The sequence below is a fragment of the Watersipora subatra genome, chromosome 9 (assembly GCF_963576615.1).
Source record: "Watersipora subatra chromosome 9, tzWatSuba1.1, whole genome shotgun sequence".
Lineage (NCBI taxonomy): Eukaryota > Metazoa > Bryozoa > Gymnolaemata > Cheilostomatida > Watersiporidae > Watersipora > Watersipora subatra.
This window is the reverse complement of record NC_088716.1, coordinates 28,945,563-28,970,849: the sequence shown is the minus strand read 5'-3', so window position 1 is coordinate 28,970,849 and position 25,287 is coordinate 28,945,563. Positions and strand designations below refer to the sequence as shown.

The window sequence follows — 25,287 nt, the reverse complement described above, 5'->3', positions numbered from 1 at the left end:
TCCGAATGTAAACACAACAGTATACATATAAAAGACTCAAAGTTAAAAATAAATTTACCTTCATTCTCCTATCTTCCTCTGCAGCATAACGCTGCTGACCGCCTGTCAGCTCTAACCATAAGCTGTCTGCCCCAATCTTTAACCATCTGATGCTCAGAAAACTCTAAGTCACCTTCGCTGGAACTGGAAGAATTGTTACAATTCTGACAATTCATCAATAAAACGTGTCGATGCAGTAATTCAGTAAATTAACAATGTCAATTGAGTCAGTAAATTAAATAGCGATGTCGGTGGGTGAACTAGTAATTGAGTAAAATTCCTAACGACGAGAATCTTCGAGATCAGACAGCGCGTTTTACGAGCGATAAAATTTATTATGACCTATATAAAATTTTGGTGCTAATGATTGGCTAAAGAAGAGATCTTATATTTATCACTTGTGAACTCTTTTTCACATGTATCACTATATACATCACGAGCAAAGCACCCATTTGAATCTGACCGTTTTAAAAAATGATCTCATTCAAACGCTAATATCTCTGTACAAGGTTAATCTACAAAGACAAAAATGACATCAAATTGTAGCTGATGTTTTTGCCTTTTATGGGACTTAATTTTATTTGATCGACTTTTTTGCCGCTATCACATCTTTAATGGGCGAAGCGAATGTCGCCTATATTTTGCTTTTTTTCCGGTGCACCAATATTAAACATTTTGAATGCAATAAATCTGCTAACTTACCTCCAACTTGTCAAAGATATCTTAATAAATATGCATTGAGAAACAGAGAAATATCTCTACCAGTTGATATCTATTCCCTGCAATTGACCTGCGATGATAATATAGCCTGTGTCCTTCTTTGCAATTTGTTGGAATTTTCAATTTTTATTTCATTCTAAATTTGAAGACATACATGTACTTTTTTTGTATATTTATATTTAACAATGTTGCATAAAGGCTCACTGCACTCATTGATGTTTTCTTCAGTTTGCAACTAAAACTAGCTTTTTAGGTGCACTGGAAGTGGAGTTATGAGCATGGATCCATTGTAAGCCGTAAAGCCACAAGGATGCTATTAAAGGTTGACTTGCAAGAAAATTCACATTACAGTTATATGGTATCAAAAAATTCACCATTACTTACTCTGCTGAGTTGGAGGTGCACAATATGTGGAAATATGACTACAAGCTTTTAAAACCTCAAAAACGAGCAGTTAATCGCCGCCACCACAAAACTGCCGTAGATTTGAATCCCTTTCCAAAACGGCTCAAATGGGCCATAATCGAACAAGATGGCTTATGTTTACACTTTTATGCAACCTCATTCGTCGAAATATTTTTACAAATATATTTCACCCATTCGATAAAACCATGTCTATTGTCCTTACGCGTCTATTTCAGCATCATTGTAATGCTGTCACTTTGAGCACTGATATCTTAAAACCTACCGTGAAAATTTGTTTAATTGTTTAACCTTAGCTCGAAGTAGTACATATCATTCTTTGATAAACATGAGGAGCCTGTTGGTCACCTGTGATAGTCGAAAAATGCTGCAGAAATTATTCACGCTGTTTGGCAGGAAGTATGGGTGACTTGATCACCCATACGACTAGACAATTAGACCAAGCCGAAACAAAACTGTAAAATAGCGAGCATCTATATTTAATACGGGGTCTTCGGTAAAACCCGAAGTGTTTGTCATAAACTAGTGCTACGAGAAATTTTATATGGAGCCTTTTATTGGCCTTTCAATTCACGTGAGAACATCACGTGTCAAAACAATAACCAAATCGTTTTACTACGTCAGAGAAATAAATTGATTCCAGTCTACGGCTGTTTCGTGATGGCGGCAATTGACTGTTCGTTTTTGAGCTTTCGAGAGCTTGTAATCACATTTCCACATATTTTGCACCTACAACACAGCAGAGTAAGATATGGTGAATCTTTGGATACCAAATAACTGTAATGTGAATTTTGTTGTAAGTCAACCTTTAAATAACATGCACCTCTATGTTATTACATTAATCAAATACATCTATGTGAGTACATATCTATATGTGTACATATCTATGTGTACATATTAGTGCTGGGCACGAGTACTTCTTGGCCAACGAGTTTATACTCGTCCCCTTCCGTTCAAGTTTTTCGAGTATCAAGTAGATGATAGTGCTTGGCACGAGTACTTCTTGGCTAACGAGTTTTTTAGGTATCGGGTTTGTTAATACAGGTTTTATGTCTAAAATTTCCAACCATCAGGCATATTCTAAAATTTACAATGCAATTATAGATCTATTCAATTTATTTATTCTTTTTTTTACTATTTTCTAACGACCGTTATTCGTGTTCGCAGCCTTAACCCTTTAAAGTTTGAACCCCAATTGTCGGTTTTCATGCATGGCGTAAGGTGTGTTAGAATCTCTATCAGCCGGAATTCCGGCGTTCACTTGGCTTTGTTTACAAAAGCCGTTTCTATGTAACAGCGTAAACCATAAAATTCATTTTTGCACAAGATATTAGATCAAAAATTTCACTTCCATTTGTAATAGTTTTCAAATATCTTTACCTACTTCCTTCGTTTTAATAACAAATATTATTTGAGCGGAATCGCGAAAAAACTGACACGACTCGTTTGTTGGTAGGTCATAAATGATTGTGGTGCAAATAAAGAATTTTATAATACTAAATATAATTTTCCAGTATATGTAAGTCATAAAATAATGATGAACATGTGCTCAATGGTTATGATGCTATTGTAGTAAATGCTTTTACGAGTTTTTTAAAATTGTACAAACTTTTATAGTTTTAGCCCGAATAATGGTAAAGTAGGGTTTTTTCTGTTTGATGACATTTGCTGTGGGTTGCCCGACTTTTTTTACAAGCGTTTTATCAAATAGCATTTTATTATGAGCACATTCAGATATATATATAATAAAAGTTTAAAAACTTCGGATCGTTAGACAGATTGCTCAGGGTTATTGACATGCATTGACAAAAAGGCCAGGGTTAACAGGGTTATCAAACAGTGTTTAGAGTGCTGGGCGCAATATTATAGACCGAGTTTTTGTCCACTCTACTCGACGGATCCGTGTACCAAAACCCAAACTCGCAAGTCAAAACCCGAACCCGCAAGATCGAAATACTCAAAATCTCTATTACCCAAAAGAAGATAAACTCGCGAGTTCAACGAGTTTTATTACCCCAGCACTAGTACATATAGATATGTGGACATATTTATGTGTACACATCTATATGTGTATATTTATGTATGTAGATATTTATATAGATGTACATTTATATGTATACATTTATGCATGTGTACATTTATACATTATATGCGTACATTTATATATGCGTGCACTTAAATGTGTATACATTTTTATATAATTAGGGTGTTGGAATAGGTTAACTATACTTGTCTTTTTTCTGCTTGATTTTTCTTTCTACAGGCTTGTGTTGTTCTTGTGGATTTTTTAGGTGACCTCTGGTGATCATACTGGTAGTGAATTCAACACCAGTATGTTCACCACCTTATGTTGAACCCTTCAAAGTCAGTATTTGTTTTCAAAAAATTTTAGAAGTTGACATAGCCATATATAATCTTTTATAAATTGAGCAGTAGTTGGTATTTCTTTAATCTAAAATTTGCATCTTATTCACCACATAATCTCCTTTTGAATGATATATAAAATTGCTAGCTTTACTAAATTCTTCTATTCCATAATAATGCTAAAAATGTAAGATAGAGGTCAAATGCAATTTAATAACACTCTATTTTCTATCTTACGACATTCATTTAGTTTATACAAAAGCTTAGAGTCAATTACGAGATCCGGTTGGTTTTCACCACACCACTGATATATCCGGGACATTTGGTTAGACTGTCACCATCTAATTGATCGTATAAAGATATTTTTGCCAGTGGAACAATAATTACGTGGCATGATGTTTATGGAGCCAGCTAAAGAAGTCAGCAATATTTTCCTCTTCATACAGTTATCATCGAATCTGTTATCTGACATGTTGGTTCTGGTTTGCCATTGACATTCTCCTGAGTCATTCAGTGTCTTTGTGTCTTGCAATCTCTATAAACATAAGTGTTTTCCTATTTAATTAATTGTTATTGTAGCAATACGATTCTGGGATTCCAATGGTTTTTATGTATGATATATATAAGAGCTGCATCTTTAGAATCCAGTGTGTGTGCAGAATACAAAGTGCTTGAGATGAATATATTACCAGATTACTAAGTTGAGATTATAATACAATAAAGTTTTCCTGCAACCTGACAGTTCAATTATTCGATTCAAAGATTGATAGTAAAATAATTACGCCGCACACAACCATCACAAAAATGGTTTATAGAAATCCTTTTTAAATCACCCCTAACATACGGGAATTATTTGCTATAGCAACAAAAAATTAAAGTGACACATGTTTGGTCCTGTTCATGACCTTTCATGACCTTGTGACCTTTCATGTTAGCTATCATAGTGAGCACTGAAACCTTGTCATCATAGTGGCATCATTATTTTGCACTACAGATGGCATGTTTTTATCAAGCACCACAAGGAGTTAGGAGTAGTATTGTAAAAGTTGTGTGATCAATGTTCATTTTTTATTCTTTGAAGCTTAGAGTGGGGAGGTTTTTTGTAAGTTTATACAAACTAAAGGTTTTGACTTGGGCTATTTTTAAGGTTTTAAAAATCGTCTCCAGACCTAATACTTACTGAGAAGCTTTTGAAACCAAAGCATCTGTAAAAAGTATTTGGTTTTGGGTAACTGACCAGTTAAATCAGTTGATCAAGAACTTTGCTAAAACACTTTTGATTGGTTGTAGCGTGATCAGAAACTCCTGTAGAATTCACATAACAAAAATTGATGTAGATTTTGCTACTAGTTTCATAGCAATAAGAAAATTTTAACCGGATACTTGGCTCTGGCGGTTTAGGCTTAGGTTTTTGAAAAAATAATAAAACCACTTACAGTAAAACCTCAAATTGAACGCCGTGGTGCTCTATTTTTCAACATTTCCTCTATAGTGACAGTCAATTGGAGGCGGCGTTCAAATAGAGGCTGGCGGTGTATTTTTCAAATGGCTCGTCAGAATATTCAGAAAAGCTTAGTTCTTTCACAGGCAAAGCGAATGCCGCCTATATTTTGCTCTCTTTTTTCGGTGAAGCGATATTAAACCTTTTGGATGCAATAAATCTGCTAACTTACCTCCAACTTGTCAAAGATCTCTAAATAAATATGCATCAAGAAACTGAGAAATATCTCTACCAGTTGATATCTATTGCTTGCAATTGACCCGTGATGTTATTATAGCCTGTGTCCTTCTTTACAATTTGTTGGCATTTTTAATTTTTATTTCATTTTAAATTGGAAGACATGTTTTTATTTTATATTCATATTTAACATTGTAGAATAAAAACTCATTACAATCACTGATATGTTTGCTACAGTTTGCAGCCAAAACTAGCTTTTTATGTGCAATAGACGTGGAGTTATGAGCATCGATCCATTGTAAGCCATGTTAAGATAACTGCAATGAAGCTATCAAATAATATGTTATAAATCTGGAAATTTTTATAAGTTATATAATAATAATAATCTATCAAATGCTACAAATATATATTCATGACCAAGTGACATTAACGAACCATACGTGTATTACATGCAGAAACAAAAATTAACGTTTTTAAAACAAAAATATTTCATCGTTCGCTCGGATAGCTGCGTTCTGATTGTTGCTTTCGATAGAGCGAACATCTTCTGGTTGTCCAATACCTTCCACAATGTCATCTGACCTCAACTCTTATGCACTGTTGAACTAGTAGATATTGGTGTCCAAATAATTTTGGGCAGAGCAAAACTTCTACGCATTGCATTTGGAACAAATGCAACGCATAAAGGTTTTGCTTGCTAAACGTAACCTTTGGCCCAAAACTTGCAAACCGTTTCATATATCCACATGCCTCAAAGTATCAAGACTGCATTAAACAAAGAACTACTATTAGCCTGAGACAGTAATTATTTCTCTAGCGTTGCTTTTATAGTTCATCTACCATTGTAAATTTAGGCCGGTTTTTTATATATGTAAGCTACTTAAAAATAGAAAAACCGTGTTAAACAGAGAACTACTACTAGCCTGAGACTGTTATTGATTATTTATATGGTCTTGCTTTCAAATTTTTTCCAAAAAAAAAGAAAAGCTTTAGAATTAGACAAAGGGAGAATTAATTGTTATTGAAACAAACAATTTATTATTAATACAATTTTGTGGACATTTTTCTCCTGATCATTTGATATTATGGCTCATAAATATCAAATAATGTCAGAGTGGTGGTCAAATGGAGGTGTCGTTCAAATAGAGGTGGCATTCAAATAGAGGTGGCGTTCAATTAGAGATTTTGCGGTAATTTACTGATACAAGATTTTAAATAGCAGGTATCTTGTTAAAAATTTTATTGAGAACACAACTAAAAAATTATTGAACTATTGTTAGTGGTTGCCATGCAACAAGCACATGATCTGTGCAATGTCAAAAAGCCGGATGGTACAGCTTGCCCACTTTGAAGAGTAAAGACGCCTAAATGGTTACCAATATGAACCATGCTTAACTTATTCGAGATGTAGAAATTGCAAAAGCCTTTTTAGATGTTATTTTATTATATCATGATCTTAAGTCAAGGTTTGTTTTTGTATTGTAAGTACATGGTATATATTGAGCCATGCTCTTTAAGACTCACTTTTTTATATGTTGTAGGTACATCGTGTTTCCTCAACTCACCCCTTTAAAGGAAGTGTTGGAGGACTTCCGGAATGCGAAGTTACATACCGAAATATATTTAAGAGAGTTGAAGAAAATTTTGCGACTCTGCTTTGCCCCTGTAGCGCTCGCCCTTGATGCTCTTCACACACCCCAGCCTAGCAAAAGGTAAATTCTTTAAGACACCACAGTAGAGGAAGAGGTGTGTACCATTTATACAGGACTAGCTGCATTACCCGTCTACAGGAACAGATTCCCGTATAGCTAGAGGTTTATTGAGAGTTGTCTTTCATACTGTAAAATAACTCAAAATATGCAGTCTACTGAAATTGTTGCCCTGATCAGAGTATGCATACACATATGCAGTCACACATGTCAATAATGTTGGGGAGAACAATGGAAATCTGCAATGTGTTTTACAGCTAGATGCGTGCTAAATTTGGTAAATATTCTAGGTTCATGCGTCTAGATTCATGCATCCGTTCATACCCATCTATATTTGCAGTTGACGATCGCGCTTTTGCCATTGAGTCCCTGACTCGGGTGACCAGTCTTTACCCGCCGAGCAGTTGACAATCGCACGCTTGCACTCGCTTCACAATCAATCGCCTTGCATTCGCCTCACAATTGCCTTGCAATCAATCGCCTCACACTCCACCGCTTTGCAATCAATCGCGTCACAATCAATCGCCTCGCACCCGCCTCGCAATCAATTGCCTAGTACTCAATCGTTATGTGTTTGACAGCTCATCTATAATGCATCAGTCTCAAACCACTCATATTGGGGTTGTCCTTTTTTTGTACAGAGAGCTGATAATGAAATTGAACATGCTAGGCAAACTAAAGTTTTTAAAACTGGCAGTATTGAAAAGTTTTGCATCTTTTAAGAAATTCTAAAAAATATTTTGCTATCACCAGCATTTATTGAATGGAGACTTCTACATGCTTAAAACACTAATTTTGGGTTCCCAGTTCTTCGTCTATAGCCTGTGTTTTGACATGGTATATATAAACAGTGTGGCAGTAATGTGGTTGTGTTGATAAAATTATATATATAACAGCAAGGACAGCATGATATCAAGGCAGATACAGCATTAACACCTTACAATAATAAAACATAATGGCAATATGATAGCCTTTTTATGAGATACAATGAGGAAAACGAATGCATGAAAATATCTAAATACTAAAAGATATGTTACAAAATGCTGCATGTGGATAATGTGTAGGTATAGCAGAACATGAAGAACATAACATGACATAACAACAACATAATGTTAATTCAATGCAGGCATGACATAACAATAACACAATGTTAGTTCAACGCGACACTTGCGGATAGACAAAATTTTTGTTTTTCTGTCGGGTGTATGAACAAACAGTTTTTGGCTTGTGCCTACTTTTGACAGTAAGTCGATACCAGCTGCTCTCTTTCTTCTCACCGTGGCCTATCGCAACGCTCGGAGTACCCGTGAACGTTTTGTAGTAGCTGTAATACTTGTAGCTGGAAAAAAGTAAAAGTAACTCAACTGCGGAAAAAAATGAACATGTTTACTATCACGCACAGTGGCAAATCCAACGTTTTCAAGTAGTGGATGGGTGACAATTCATAGACAATACAACATTAAATGAGAAGTACTTACCTTTTTGAAGTAGAAATTTAGTAGGCTGTAACAATGTTTTTCCAGTGGCCGCAACAAACAAATGTTCACGTGACCTTCCCGGTACACATTGGCAGTAAATATTAATTGCATGTAATTTGTTACTCATTAATTTATTTAAAGAGTAGTAAATTTTATTTAATTTATTATTAATATTTAGTACTAATTTTACTACTTACTCATATTAATTCAGTTCACTTCGTACGACCGAATCGAAAAAAGGAAAGACCGCTCTATAAGGTGGACTAACACACACCCACACACACACCCACCCACACACACACAGACAGATTTTTTTTGCTGTTTATATAGTAGATTGATAAGCAACCCAATTCATAAGTACTTGGTTGGATTGTACCCGATTGGTAACCTTCATATGTGGAACTAGCCAAATGTCTGGTGTTGCACGGGTATTAAAAACAGCTTATAAACAGTGGCAGGTTTAGTTGCCTGCCATTTGCCATTAGCCTAGCACAAATCCAATGGCTGATTTGAGTAAGCTAGTATCTCTATTGCTAAATTTAGTAAAAAGACCCGGGAGAGCAAACTTTACTGATGTTGCGTCATAAGGCAAAGTTCTATGCGTATTTTAATCTAAATAATCACTCATATCGCCCAATAAATCCACTGCATCTCGTGTAACTCAATGGGCTGGTTTATTGTCTGGTGAATAGGAGGTTCTGAGATCAAATCTTCTGTGATACGGATTCTTCTATGCTAGATTTGATAATTATGCTAATGACAGACTTTGAGATTTATTTACATGTATATTATAGATGAAGTGTTGGTTACTTATTTTTTAGCATCATTTTGAGTAAGACTTAGTCACTGCATTTCAATGCTTTGAATGTGTTTGGAGTTGCCAGCTGCCGACTAATTTGCACCCTCCCGTTTTAACAGTTCGGAGTTGCACTATATGGATTCTTAGAATTTTTGTAATTCTCACTGGGGAAAGCTTAGTCGAGTATTATCGATTCGAGTCCATCAGCAGAGATCGTTTCTATGATGTAGAATAGTACTCTCATAGCGAATGCTGTCACACAAATCTAGCGAAACGACATGATGACAAATGCAGTCGGATTTTACTGCTTCTATGATTCAGAGTGGAAGCAACTCCCCGAACCCATTCAAAGCATAGAAATCCCTGATTCCTATTATACCTGGTATGCAGCCCAAGTCCTAAAATCCTAAGATAATTTATTTATGGCAGAGTGATGTACTACCACAGAGATGTGTGCCTTGAGAACATCTACATGAGGACCAGAGGAACATATGGTGGAGACAAGAGGTCCAAGGACTATGAGGATGCCCGGATCATGCTAACTGAACTTACAAGAGGTTCTCACAAGGAGTTCATCCCACTACAGAACTCATTGCAAAAGGTATCCGAGCATTTTTTGTGACCTTATTTTTTAATCATTCGCTAAATGCTTAGCTTGTGCTCTTTCAAACTAAGCTAAATGCACCGAGGTTTTGTGTAAGGTGCTGCCGAAAGTCTGTTACATAGTGGTGATGGTTGATTCAAAAAGATTAAAGAACTTCTTCTTAGCCGCTGTCTCTTATTATGGCCACATTATGATGATATCCCAGCATTGTTAAAGTCAGCAAAGGCTTTTGCTACTCGCCATATATGGTTCTTAAATACAACCTAATCATGGTCCTGAAAACAAAAGACCGTCCTGAAACAAAGATTAACATCCGTTTTTGCTACACTAAAATATGAAAGCAGCCTAAATTGTCCCACATTTGCTACATATTTATACGTGAACAACTGTGTCAATTATGTAGGCAACTGTGAAAATGTGTAGTCAGCCGGGGCTGGACATTTCTTCATAAAAATCTGGTTTGGATATGTGTCCGAATCTGAGTGTTTCAATAGTTTTCAATGTGTTTATTTTTAATGACAACAAGTTAAATTTACTGCTATTTCGCCTGCCAACCGGTTTATACACCAGTAAGCATATATTCTTTTTGTAATGAGATAATCTAAATTTTGTTTGCACCCAGTCAAAATATCTTTGTAGAGCCCGATGTAATCAGTTAATTTAAGATCTGTATTAATTAGCCAGTTGGTTTAAAGATTAACTCGGTCAACTTTTAGCTCCAGAACTACCACCACAGCCAGGCTTTTCATGCAAGCCAAGAGTACCATCGGAGACATGACTGGAATTCATTCGGTGTCTGTAAGTTGTTACTATTAAAGGTATGGCCACATGTAACGAATTATTCGTTCAATCTGACCAAAATCACGAAATGAATGAATAATTCGTCCGAAATTCACAGAATTATCTGAGCTGAGCGTGCACACCGAAATCATCAATGAAACACTTTTAATTGGCTAAACAATTTTATATTTTTATTTTAGCGAGCACGATTCTAGCAACTTTTGCAATTGGTATAGTCCAAGACACGTACCACGACACACAATAAATGTACGAGTACATTTATATAATAAATACATAATACAAGCGATGAAACTGCTTAAGTTGCGCTATTGTTGGAGTCAGTAATACGTCGCTGATACGGTTGGCCAGCAGCTGCCGGAGTGCAGCTGTCAAGCTTTCCCGATAATTCGCCGTGCATCCATAACAGCCTGTGCAATGTATGTATTTGCAATGGTGATTGGCCATCGCAGATTGGTCCATCTATGGTTTTTCATTAATGTTGCTGCTGTTGAATGTTTGTGGGTATGAACAATGCTATCACAAATGATCATCGAAGTATTGTCTGACTAACACCGACATACGGAGATGAACTAGCTTTTACTTTTATAATAGTATTTCAGCATTTTACTGATTTCAAGAAATACAATATAAGTCCTAATTGTTGTTAAGGTGGATCTATATATATATATATATATCTATACGTATATATATAGATATATCTATATACGTATATCTATATATATAATTTGTTTCCTCACCCCGGATACCCCGTATGGGTGGTAAATTCTGCTCTAACTCGGGTCTCCTACCAGAGACCTGGGAGTTTGAGCACTCGCCTCAAGATCTTAGCTGTTCCCAATAGCGCACTTTTCTGCAACTCACCTGAGTTGATTGTTGTTGGTATTTGGGCAAGCCACATTTTATGCGCCGGTGTTATTGCGCCCAGTGCCCCAATGACTACTGGGATTACAGTTGTTCTTACATTCCAGCATTTTTCAATTTCTTCTCCAAGAGGGAGATATTTCTCTACCTTTTCTTTTTCTTTGCTGGCTATATTGTAGTCATTGGGTACTGCTATATCTATTATAGTAGCCCTCTTGTTCTCCTTGTCTACCACCACAATATCTGGTTGGTTTGCTAGGACATGCTTGTCAGTTTGGATGTAGAAGTCCCAGAGGATCTTAGCGCGGTCATTTTCATTCATATATATATATATATTATATGTATATATCTATATATATACACATAGATATATTATATGTATATATATATATCTATGTGTGTATATATAGATATATACATATAATATATATATAGATATAATATATATATATACACATAGATATATTATATATATATATATATATTTGGTTTATATATCTATGGGCAAAACAAACTCAGCTCTTTAAACATTTATTTGTTTGTACGACAAACAAATAAATACAATGATTGTATAATGATTGTATAATGATTGTTTGTAGCAAATGATTGATCTGCTCGCCGCTATTTAGACTGCTCAGTGACTTGCTGTCATAGCAGTTTCTTTAATACAGCGTTATTTTCTTCCCAATCTTTGGCATGACGATTTTTTATTATTTACATTGAAGGATATTTCTAATTTTTTGAAAATTTTGCATTCTCATTCTAGTCAACTATGCCAGGCATGTTTGTATTTACCTTTCTACACACGTAACAAACGTCATTTTTTATTTTGTGACATCAACATACTACATCTACCATCATATGTTTCATTTTATGACCTTTCTGTTACTACAACCTTCAATTTGTTACGCTGACTTTTCCACAATACTATTAGATTATCAACTTTCAAAACACATTAGTCCAACTCACGTATTAATTCTTGATTTCTATCTGTTGATTTTCTTCCTTTTGGCGTCTACTGACATACATACTTGACATACATACTTGACATACATACTTGACATACATACTTGACATACATACTTGACATACATACTTGACATACATACTTGACATACATACTTGACATACATACTTGACATACATACTTGACATACATACTTGACATACATACTTGACATACATACTTGACATACATACTTGACATACATACTTGACATACATACTTGACATACATACTTGACATACATACTTGACATACATACTTGACATACATACTTGACATACATACTTGACATACATACTTGACATACATACTTGACATACATACTTGACATACATACATACTTGACATACATACATACTTGACATACATACATACTTGACATACATACATACTTGACATACATACATACTTGACATACATACATACTTGACATACATACATACTTGACATACATACATACTTGACATACATACTTGACATACATACTTGACATTCATACTTGACATACATACTTGACATATCCTTTGAGGAAATGTCTAGAGTTTGCTTAGTGTAAATATACCTTGCGAGCAACTGAACCTTATTGTTAAGTGGGAGGGTTACCTAATTTAGGAGCACTTGTGAATATGCCAAATAAGGTGATATCTCAGAGTTGAGCAGTCAATGAAAATTTGTAACACATGTGAAATAAGTAAATCTCCGCGCCTAATGAACATCAAGTCTTAACAACAAAGATGGTGTTCCAACACAGAGATATCGACCCATTCCTATGTCAAATATGCTCTTTGTTTTTTATATACATGTAGAGCAATTCTTTTTTGCTGTATTTCCATATACAGTTGGCTCCTGCGATACGACATTAATATGTTCTAGTGCTGAGATTGTAAGGCGAAAATGTTGTATGGATGGCATAGGAACCTATTGTAATTATCTAATGAAAACCATGACAAAAACATCAAAATTCTATATACATGCTAAAAATGAGTAACAAAATAGTATAGTAAGTAATACATACTTACATACTTACGCACAGCACCTTACGATTGCTGTAAAAAGTGTTCTTGATAATTGTTCCAATTGTTAACTAATAACAGCCATATTCGTTAGCAAGGTTGGCCATACTCGTGCCTTCTTTGTATTTCTTGATTATCTTGTTTTTATAGGAGTTGTCATCTTACTTCTCCGTTTATCACCTTTCGGAATTCATGTGACCCATGGCTAATGAGATAAAGTTTATATTAAGCACTGAAATCGCCAACAAATACGATATTGTATCACTCCGCAAGGTTTTGAGACGATCGAGACTCGCACCATCATGTACACCGCTCGCCAAATGTGAATTTTGGAAAGGCATTGTTGCTGCTGCATGGGGGAAGAAATGGTGTAATGAAGGCCAAACAAACTTTGTATTCCAGTTCATAAAGAGGACAAACCGTAGGGCAGAGAGGCTGTAACCTGTGGGTCTACAGTACATGTATGCTCAAACTCAATACATAATAACATTTTAGAATTTAAGGTTTTATGAGTACAAAATGCACATCATTTGCGGCTAAAGAAGGCATGTTAATTAAAGAAGGCCATACTTTAATGCGCATGATTCACAAGTGCTGTTTCCATCATTCGCAAGCATGATGGATTTGATAAAGATTTGTGAATCACAAAACTCGCTTAGCTTGCGGATTTATGCCGTTCCATGATGCAGATTGGCTCACATTTGCGCATCTTTCATGGAAATGTAGTGTGTGTATGCGCGCGCACACACACACACGTGCATCATGAACTTGTAACATCACAACACGTGCATCATGTGTGTGTGTGTGTGTGCGTGCGTGCGTGCGCGTGCGTGCGTGCGTGTGTGTGTGTGTTGTATACATGCCTAATTTTGGACAGCAATTAAAGGTTGTATGTCATTTTTGTCACCATCAGTGACCTTATATAAAAATGTAAGTTGTAATGAGTTTTGAGAGGCTTAAGAGCAGAATGTAAGGAAGGCTTTACTTGTTGACGCTGAATGAGTTTTAGATATCTTAGAAGTGCTCAACCTACTGTGGCCAAGAACAACTGACTTTCATGGAATTGAAGATTATACCGACTTTGCTTCTAAATTGAAAGAGTTTCTAATGGCTTCTGAAGGAGAAGCAAGTCCCTTGAATGGACTTGAAATCATCAAGTCAGATGTTAAAGAGTATATAGGTAGGTACATAGGTAGGCATATGATACTTATTGTAGGTATGGGGATGTAGTTTTATAGTACGAATTAGATGTTGGTTGATGCGTTGTGTATATATATATATATATATATATATATATATATATGTATATACACAATATACACACACATATATATATGTGTATGAAGTATGAAGAAAAAATTTTTCTTTTTTTTTGTGTTCCACATCAAAAAAGACAAAAAGATCAAATGACAGGGACATCGTAACCCAAGGGCGCACTGGATATGCATCATTGATGCATTAGATATAGTTCTTCTGGTACAGATTGCAGGTACAAAAAGTCTTACTAAAGATTTATACGGTATATAAATGCATAGAAAAGATATGTACGTATTACAGTATATAGGTGTGTAGTAAGGGGATAGGCTTATTACAGTATATAGGTGTGTAATAAGGAGATATACTTATTACAGTATATAGGTGTGTAGTAAGGAGATTTTTTCATTTTTTTAGATATTGCGGGAGACTGTTTGAGTTTGGATTCCACTCAACCGAGGATCTACCATCTAGATGACAGGAAGTTTGAGTATGAGCTTTCCCGTCAAACTGCTCGACTGTTGGTGAGCATCATGGTCTCACTTATTAAATTTCAATTTAGTCTTTTAACATTCTATAAACTGTATCATGCGAGTCCTTAGTATTTACAGACGTTTAGCTTTTGTGTTTCTGCCTAATCTTTTTACACTGTGCTACAAGATATTTATTGTTGAATTTGAGAAAGTTTCCATTGTCATAGTTTATAATTCTCAGGGTTTGTTTGTCTGTCATTAGTGTGTCCAGTGATAGCAATCTAGAAATGAATAACCTCGTTCGCACTGGAATTGAACTCGTAACCACCAGTTCTGCAGACAGGCGAGCTAACTAATACGCTACGCTGTCTATGCCGCACTATAGAATCATTGTGCACATACTCATTAGACCAGTTATGACACACACTTAAAGTGTTTGTATAAATGCTATTGGTTTTTACTAGCACGCTTGAAGATCATGATTGTTTGAAAGACCATGCCCCGAAATGTAATGATCACAAGCTATCTTCACTGCTCTTATTATAGTGAAGATTTAGACTAGGTTAAGTGACTAACTTAAGTTACTCAAATACATTGGGTAATAAAACTTTGCCAATAGCAACTACATTACCCGCCACTGCTTATAAGCTGTTTTTTATTACCGGTGCAATGCCAAACATTTACCTAGGTATGGCTACTTGCGTCATTTCTTAAAGGCTCCACTAACTTTAACCAAAATCATCTTTTTATGTATACGTGATAGTACCTCTTACGCATTTCCTCTTATTTTGTGGTCTTTGAACAATAAATAAATGATTAATTAGATATTAATAGGTTTTACTTGCTTTTAACCAACAGAAGGATTTGCCTTCAGCATGCTGGCTACAATAAAGTCAAACTTCAACACATGAAGCTCAGTTGTTATGATATAACCTGCTCACCAGATGCTCAAACTAAATAATTCTTAAAACTTTAATTTAAATTATTTGTTTTGTGATTTGTCTGCCCTATTTTCACATCAGTTTAGATGAAAGAGATTACGTAGATGTTCAGATTCACAAATATTCATGGATACTTCTTTTTATTATTTTGTCCTTATTTGCTGAACAGCTACCTGAACTTTCTAAGCAAACACCTCGGAACTTTACCATGATTTAGAATTTTTTTTATAGATTTACAGTACATTCTTATAGATTAGTGCCTATACCATACTTAGAGTTCAATGTTTATATCATACTTATAAGTTAGTGAATATATCATACATATGTGTTAGTGCTTATATCATACTTATAGGTTAGTACTTATATCATACTTATTTGTTAGTACTTATATCATACTTATATGTTAGTCCTTATATCATACTTATAGGTTAGTACTTATATCATACTTATATGTTAGTGCTTATATCATACTTATAGGTTAGTACTTATATCATACTTATTTGTTAGTACTTATATCATACTTATATGTTAATCCTTATATCATACTTATAGGTTAGTACTTATATCATACTTATATGTTAATGCTTATATCATACTTATAGGTTAGTACTTATATCATACTTATTTGTTAGTACTTATATCATACTTATATGTTAGTGCTTATATCATACTTATAGGTTAGTGCTTATATCATACTTATATGTTAGTGCTTATATCATACTTATATGTTAGTGCTTATATCATACTTATATGTTAGTGCTTATATCATACTTATAGGTTAGTACTTATATCATACTTATATGTTAGTGTTTATATCATACTTATATGTTAGTGCTTATATCATACTTATATGTTAGTGCTTATATCATACTTATAGGTTAGTACTTATATCATACTTATATGTTAGTGTTTATATCATACTTATATGTTAGTGCTTATATCATACTTATATGTTAATGCTTATATCATACTTATAGGTTAGTACTTATATCATACTTATATGTTAGTGTTTATATCATACTTATATGTTAGTGCTTATATCATACTTATATGTTAGTGCTTATATCATACTTATAGGTTAGTACTTATATCATACTTATATGTTAGTGCTTATATCATACTTATATGTTAGTGCTTATATCATACTTATAGGTTAGTACTTATATCATACTTATATGTTAGTGTTTATATCATACTTATATGTTAGTGCTTATATCATACTTATATGTTAGTGCTTATATCATACTTATAGGTCAGTGCTTATATCATACTTATATGTTAGTGTTTATATCATACTTATATGTTAGTGCTTATATCATACTTATATGTTAATGCTTATATCATACTTATAGGTTAGTACTTATATCATACTTATATGTTAGTGTTTATATCATACTTATATGTTAGTGCTTATATCATACTTATATGTTAGTGCTTATATCATACTTATAGGTTAGTACTTATATCATACTTATATGTTAGTGCTTATATCATACTTATATGTTAGTGCTTATATCATACTTATAGGTTAGTACTTATATCATACTTATATGTTAGTGTTTATATCATACTTATATGTTAGTGTTTATATCATACTTATATGTTAGTGCTTATATCATACTTATAGGTCAGTGCTTATATCATACTTATATGTTAGTACTTATATCATACTTATAGGTTAGTGCTTATATCATACTTATAGGTTAGTGCTTATATCATACTTATATGTCAGTGCTTATATCATACTTATATGTTAGTGCTTATATCATACTTATAGGTCAGTGCTTATATCATACTTATATGTTAGTGTTTATATCATACTTATATGTTAGTGCTTATATCATACTTATAGGTTAGTGTTTATATCATACTTATAGGTCAGTACTTATATCATACTTATAGGTTAGTGCTTATATCATACTTATAGGTTAGTCCTTATATCATACTTATAGGTTAGTGCTTATATCATACTTATAGGTCAGTACTTATATCATACTTATAGGTTAGTGCTTATATCATACTTATAGGTTAGTGCTTATATCATACTTATAGGTCAGTGCTTATATCATACTTATAGGTTAGTGCTTATATCATACTTATAGGTTAGTGCTTATATCATACTTATAGGTTAGTGCTTATATCATACTTATATGTTAGTGCTTATATCATACTTATAGGTTAGTGCTTATATCATACTTATATGTTAGTGCTTATATCATACTTATATGTTAGTGCTTATATCATACTTATAGGTTAGTACTTATATCATACTTATAGGTCAGTGCTTATATCATACTTATATGTTAGTGCTTATATCATACTTATAGGTTAGTGCTTATATCATACTTATAGGTTAGTCCTTATATCATACTTATATGTTAGTCCTTATATCATACTTATAGGTTAGTGCTTATATCATACTTATAGGTTAGTGCTTATATCATACTTATATGTTAGTGCTTATATCATACTTATAGGTTAGTCCTTATATCATACTTATATGTTAGTGCTTATATCATACTTATAGGTTAGTCCTTATATCATACTTATATGTTAGTGTTTATATCATACTTATAGGTTAGTCCTTATATCATACTTATATGTTAGTCCTTATATCATACTTATAGGTTAGTGCTTATATCATACTTATATGTTAGTGCTTATATCATACTTATAGGTTAGTACTTATATCATACTTATAGGTCAGTGCTTATATCATACTTATAGGTTAGTCCTTATATCATACTTATATGTTAGTGCTTATATCATACTTATAGGTTAGTCCTTATATCATACTTATATGTTAGTGCTTATATCATACTTATAGGTTAGTCCTTATATCATACTTATAGGTTAGTCCTTATATCATACTTATAGGTTAGTGCTTATATCATACTTATAGGTTAGTGCTTATATCATACTTATATGTTAGTGCTTATATCATACTTATATGTTAGTCCTTATATCATACTTATAGGTTAGTGTTTATATCATACTTATATGTTAGTGTTTATATCATACTTATAGGTTAGTGCTTATATCATACTTATAGGTTAGTGCTTATATCATACTTATAGGTTAGTGCTTATATCATACTTATAGGTCAGTGCTTATATCATACTTATATGTTAGTGCTTATATCATACTTATATGTTAGTGTTTATATCATACTTATAGGTTAGTGCTTATATCATACTTATATGTCAGTGCTTATATCATACTTATAGGTTAGTGCTTATATCATACTTATAGGTCAGTGCTTATATCATACTTATATGTTAGTGCTTATATCATACTTATATGTTAGTGCTTATACCATACTTATAGGTCAGTGCTTATATCATACTTATAGGTTAGTACTTATATCATACTTATAGGTTAGTGCTTATATCATACTTATAGGTTAGTGCTTATATCATACTTATAGGTTAGTGCTTATATCATACTTATATGTTAGTGCTTATATCATACTTATAGGTTAGTGCTTATATCATACTTATAGGTCAGTGCTTATATCATACTTATATGTTAGTGCTTATATCATACTTATATGTTAGTGCTTATACCATACTTATAGGTCAGTGCTTATATCATACTTATAGGTTAGTACTTATATCATACTTATAGGTTAGTGCTTATATCATACTTATAGGTTAGTGCTTATATCATACTTATAGGTTAGTACTTATATCATACTTATAGGTTAGTGCTTATATCATACTTATAGGTTAGTGTTTATATCATACTTATATGTTAGTCCTTATATCATACTTATATGTTAGTGCTTATATCATACTTATATGTTAGTACTAATATCATACTTATATGTTAGTGTTTATATCATACTTATAGGTTAGTGCTTATATCATACTTATATGTTAGTGCTTATATCATACTTATATGTTAGTACTAATATCATACTTATATGTTAGTGTTTATATCATACTTATAGGTTAGTGCTTATATCATACTTATATGTTAGTGCTTATATCATACTTATATGTTAGTGCTTATATCATACTTATATGTTAGTCCTTATATCATACTTATAGGTTAGTGTTTATATCATACTTATATGTTAGTGTTTATATCATACTTATAGGTTAGTGCTTATATCATACTTATAGGTTAGTGCTTATATCATACTTATATGTTAGTGCTTATATCATACTTATAGGTTAGTACTTATATCATACTTATAGGTTAGTGTTTATATCATACTTATATGTTAGTGTTTATATCATACTTATAGGTTAGTGCTTATATCATACTTATAGGTTAGTGCTTATATCATACTTATATGTTAGTGCTTATATCATACTTATATGTTAGTGCTTATATCATACTTATATGTTAGTGCTTATATCATACTTATATGTTAGTGCTTATATCATACTTATAGGTTAGTGTTTATATCATACTTATATGTTAGTCCTTATATCATACTTATATGTTAGTGCTTATATCATACTTATATGTTAGTGCTTATATCATACTTATAGGTTAGTGCTTATATCATACTTATAGGTTAGTCCTTATATCATACTTATAGGTTAGTGTTTATATCATACTTATATGTTAGTGTTTATATCATACTTATAGGTTAGTGCTTATATCATACTTATAGGTTAGTGCTTATATCATACTTATATGTTAGTGCTTATATCATACTTATATGTTAGTGCTTATATCATACTTATATGTTAGTGCTTATATCATACTTACAGGTTAGTGCTTATATCATACTTATATGTTAGTGCTTATATCATACTTATATGTTAGTGCTTATATCATACTTATAGGTTAGTGCTTATATCATACTTATAGGTTAGTGTTTATATCATACTTATATGTTAGTGCTTATATCATACTTATATGTTAGTGCTTATATCATACTTATATGTTAGTGCTTATATCATACTTATAGGTTAGTGCTTATATCATACTTATAGGTCAGTGCTTATATCATACTTATATGTTAGTGCTTATATCATACTTGTAGGTCAGTGCTTATATCATACTTATTTGTTAGTACTTATATCATACTTATAGGTTAGTCCTTATATCATACTTATAGGTCAGTGCTTATACCATACTTATAGGTCAGTGCTTATATCATACTTATAGGTTAGTCCTTATATCATACTTATAGGTTAGTGCTTATATCATACTTATAGGTCAGTGCTTATATCATACTTATAGGTTAGTGCTTATATCATACTTATATGTTAGTACTTATATCATACTTATAGGTTAGTGCTTATATCATACTTATAGGTTAGTGCTTATATCATACTTATAGGTCAGTGCTTATATCATACTTATAGGTTAGTACTTATATCATACTTATATGTTAGTGCTTATATCATACTTATATGTTAGTCCTTATATCATACTTATAGGTTAGTGTTTATATCATACTTATATGTTAGTACTTATATCATACTTATAGGTTAGTGCTTATATCATACTTATATGTTAGTACTTATATCATACTTATAGGTTAGTGCTTATATCATACTTATAGGTTAGTGCTTATATCATACTTATAGGTCAGTGCTTATATCATACTTATAGGTTAGTACTTATATCATACTTATATGTTAGTGCTTATATCATACTTATATGTTAGTCCTTATATCATACTTATAGGTTAGTGTTTATATCATACTTATATGTTAGTGTTTATATCATACTTATAGGTTAGTGCTTATATCATACTTATAGGTTAGTGCTTATATCATACTTATATGTTAGTGCTTATATCATACTTATAGGTCAGTGCTTATATCATACTTATATGTTAGTGCTTATATCATACTTATAGGTTAGTGCTTATATCATACTTATAGGTTAGTACTTATATCATACTTATAGGTTAGTGCTTATATCATACTTATAGGTTAGTGTTTATATCATACTTATATGTTAGTCCTTATATCATACTTATATGTTAGTGCTTATATCATACTTATATGTTAGTACTAATATCATACTTATATGTTAGTGTTTATATCATACTTATAGGTTAGTGCTTATATCATACTTATATGTTAGTGCTTATATCATACTTATATGTTAGTACTAATATCATACTTATATGTTAGTGTTTATATCATACTTATAGGTTAGTGCTTATATCATACTTATATGTTAGTGCTTATATCATACTTATATGTTAGTGCTTATATCATACTTATATGTTAGTCCTTATATCATACTTATAGGTTAGTGTTTATATCATACTTATATGTTAGTGTTTATATCATACTTATAGGTTAGTGCTTATATCATACTTATAGGTTAGTGCTTATATCATACTTATATGTTAGTGCTTATATCATACTTGTAGGTCAGTGCTTATATCATACTTATAGGTCAGTGCTTATATCATACTTATAGGTTAGTCCTTATATCATACTTATAGGTCAGTGCTTATACCATACTTATAGGTCAGTGCTTATATCATACTTATATGTTAGTGCTTATATCATACTTATATGTTAGTCCTTATATCATACTTATAGGTTAGTGTTTATATCATACTTATATGTTAGTGTTTATATCATACTTATAGGTTAGTGCTTATATCATACTTATAGGTTAGTGCTTATATCATACTTATATGTTAGTGCTTATATCATACTTGTAGGTCAGTGCTTATATCATACTTATAGGTTAGTCCTTATATCATACTTATAGGTTAGTGCTTATATCATACTTATAGGTTAGTGCTTATATCATACTTATAGGTTAGTGCTTATATCATACTTATATGTTAGTGCTTATATCATACTTATATGTTAGTGCTTATATCATACTTATATGTTAGTGCTTATATCATACTTATATGTTAGTGCTTATATCATACTTATATGTTAGTGCTTATATCATACTTATATGTTAGTGTTTATATCATACTTATAGGTCAGTGCTTATATCATACTTATAGGTCAGTGCTTATATCATACTTATATGTTAGTACTTATATCATACTTATATGTTAGTGCTTATATCATACTTATAGGTTAGTGCTTATATCATACTTATATGTTAGTGCTTATATCATACTTATATGTTAGTGCTTATATCATACTTATAGGTCAGTGCTTATATCATACTTATAGGTTAGTGCTTATATCATACTTATAGGTTAGTGCTTATATCATACTTATATGTTAGTGCTTATATCATACTTATAGGTCAGTGCTTATATCATACTTATAGGTTAGTGCTTATATCATACTTATAGGTTAGTGCTTATATCATACTTATATGTTAGTGCTTATATCATACTTATAGGTTAGTGCTTATATCATACTTATAGGTTAGTCCTTATATCATACTTATAGGTTAGTGCTTATATCATACTTATATGTTAGTCCTTATATCATACTTATAGGTTAGTGCTTATATCATACTTATAGGTTAGTGCTTATATCATACTTATAGGTCAGTGCTTATATCATACTTATAGGTTAGTACTTATATCATACTTATAGGTTAGTGCTTATATCATACTTATATGTTAGTGCTTATATCATACTTATAGGTCAGTGCTTATATCATACTTATAGGTTAGTGCTTATATCATACTTATAGGTTAGTGCTTATATCATACTTATATGTTAGTGCTTATATCATACTTATAGGTCAGTGCTTATATCATACTTATAGGTTAGTGCTTATATCATACTTATAGGTTAGTGCTTATATCATACTTATATGTTAGTGCTTATATCATACTTATAGGTTAGTGCTTATATCATACTTATAGGTTAGTCCTTATATCATACTTATAGGTTAGTGCTTATATCATACTTATATGTTAGTCCTTATATCATACTTATAGGTTAGTGCTTATATCATACTTATAGGTTAGTGCTTATATCATACTTATAGGTTAGTGCTTATATCATACTTATAGGTTAGTACTTATATCATACTTATAGGTTAGTGCTTATATCATACTTATAGGTCAGTGCTTATATCATACTTATAGGTTAGTACTTATATCATACTTATAGGTTAGTGCTTATATCATACTTATATGTTAGTCCTTATATCATACTTATAGGTTAGTGCTTATATCATACTTATAGGTCAGTGCTTATATCATACTTATATGTTAGTGCTTATATCATACTTATAGGTTAGTGCTTATACCATACTTATAGGTTAGTGCTTATATCATACTTATAGGTTAGTGCTTATATCATACTTATATGTTAGTGCTTATATCATACTTATATGTTAGTGCTTATATCATACTTATAGGTTAGTGCTTATACCATACTTATAGGTTAGTGCTTATATCATACTTATAGGTTAGTGCTTATATCATACTTATATGTTAGTGCTTATATCATACTTATATGTTAGTGCTTATATCATACTTATAGGTTAGTACTTATATCATACTTATAGGTCAGTGCTTATATCATACTTATAGGTTAGTGCTTATATCATACTTATAGGTTAGTGCTTATATCATACTTATAGGTTAGTGCTTATATCATACTTATAGGTTAGTGCTTATATCATACTTATAGGTTAGTGCTTATATCATACTTATATGTTAGTGCTTATATCATACTTATATGTTAGTGCTTATATCATACTTATAGGTTAGTGCTTATATCATACTTATATGTTAGTGCTTATATCATACTTATATGTTAGTGCTTATATCATACTTATAGGTTAGTACTTATATCATACTTATAGGTCAGTGCTTATATCATACTTATATGTTAGTCCTTATATCATACTTATAGGTTAGTGCTTATATCATACTTATAGGTTAGTGCTTATATCATACTTATATGTTAGTGCTTATATCATACTTATAGGTTAGTCCTTATATCATACTTATATGTTAGTGCTTATATCATACTTATAGGTTAGTCCTTATATCATACTTATATGTTAGTGTTTATATCATACTTATAGGTTAGTCCTTATATCATACTTATATGTTAGTCCTTATATCATACTTATAGGTTAGTGCTTATATCATACTTATATGTTAGTGCTTATATCATACTTATAGGTTAGTACTTATATCATACTTATAGGTCAGTGCTTATATCATACTTATAGGTTAGTCCTTATATCATACTTA

At 31.9% G+C, this 25,287-nt stretch overlaps 1 protein-coding gene across 1 annotated transcript in view; it reads left to right on the top strand.

The window, feature by feature from the left end:
• LOC137404956 (uncharacterized) overlaps positions 1-25,287 on the top strand; it is a 61,381-nt gene that overhangs the window by 13,173 nt on the left and 22,921 nt on the right. The window contains exons 3-7 of the mRNA XM_068091183.1: positions 6,766-6,936; positions 9,640-9,811; positions 10,531-10,612; positions 14,505-14,675; positions 15,167-15,273. Of these exons, the coding sequence (XP_067947284.1) occupies positions 6,766-6,936; positions 9,640-9,811; positions 10,531-10,612; positions 14,505-14,675; positions 15,167-15,273 (703 nt within the window). The remainder of the gene's footprint in view (positions 1-6,765; positions 6,937-9,639; positions 9,812-10,530; positions 10,613-14,504; positions 14,676-15,166; positions 15,274-25,287) is intronic.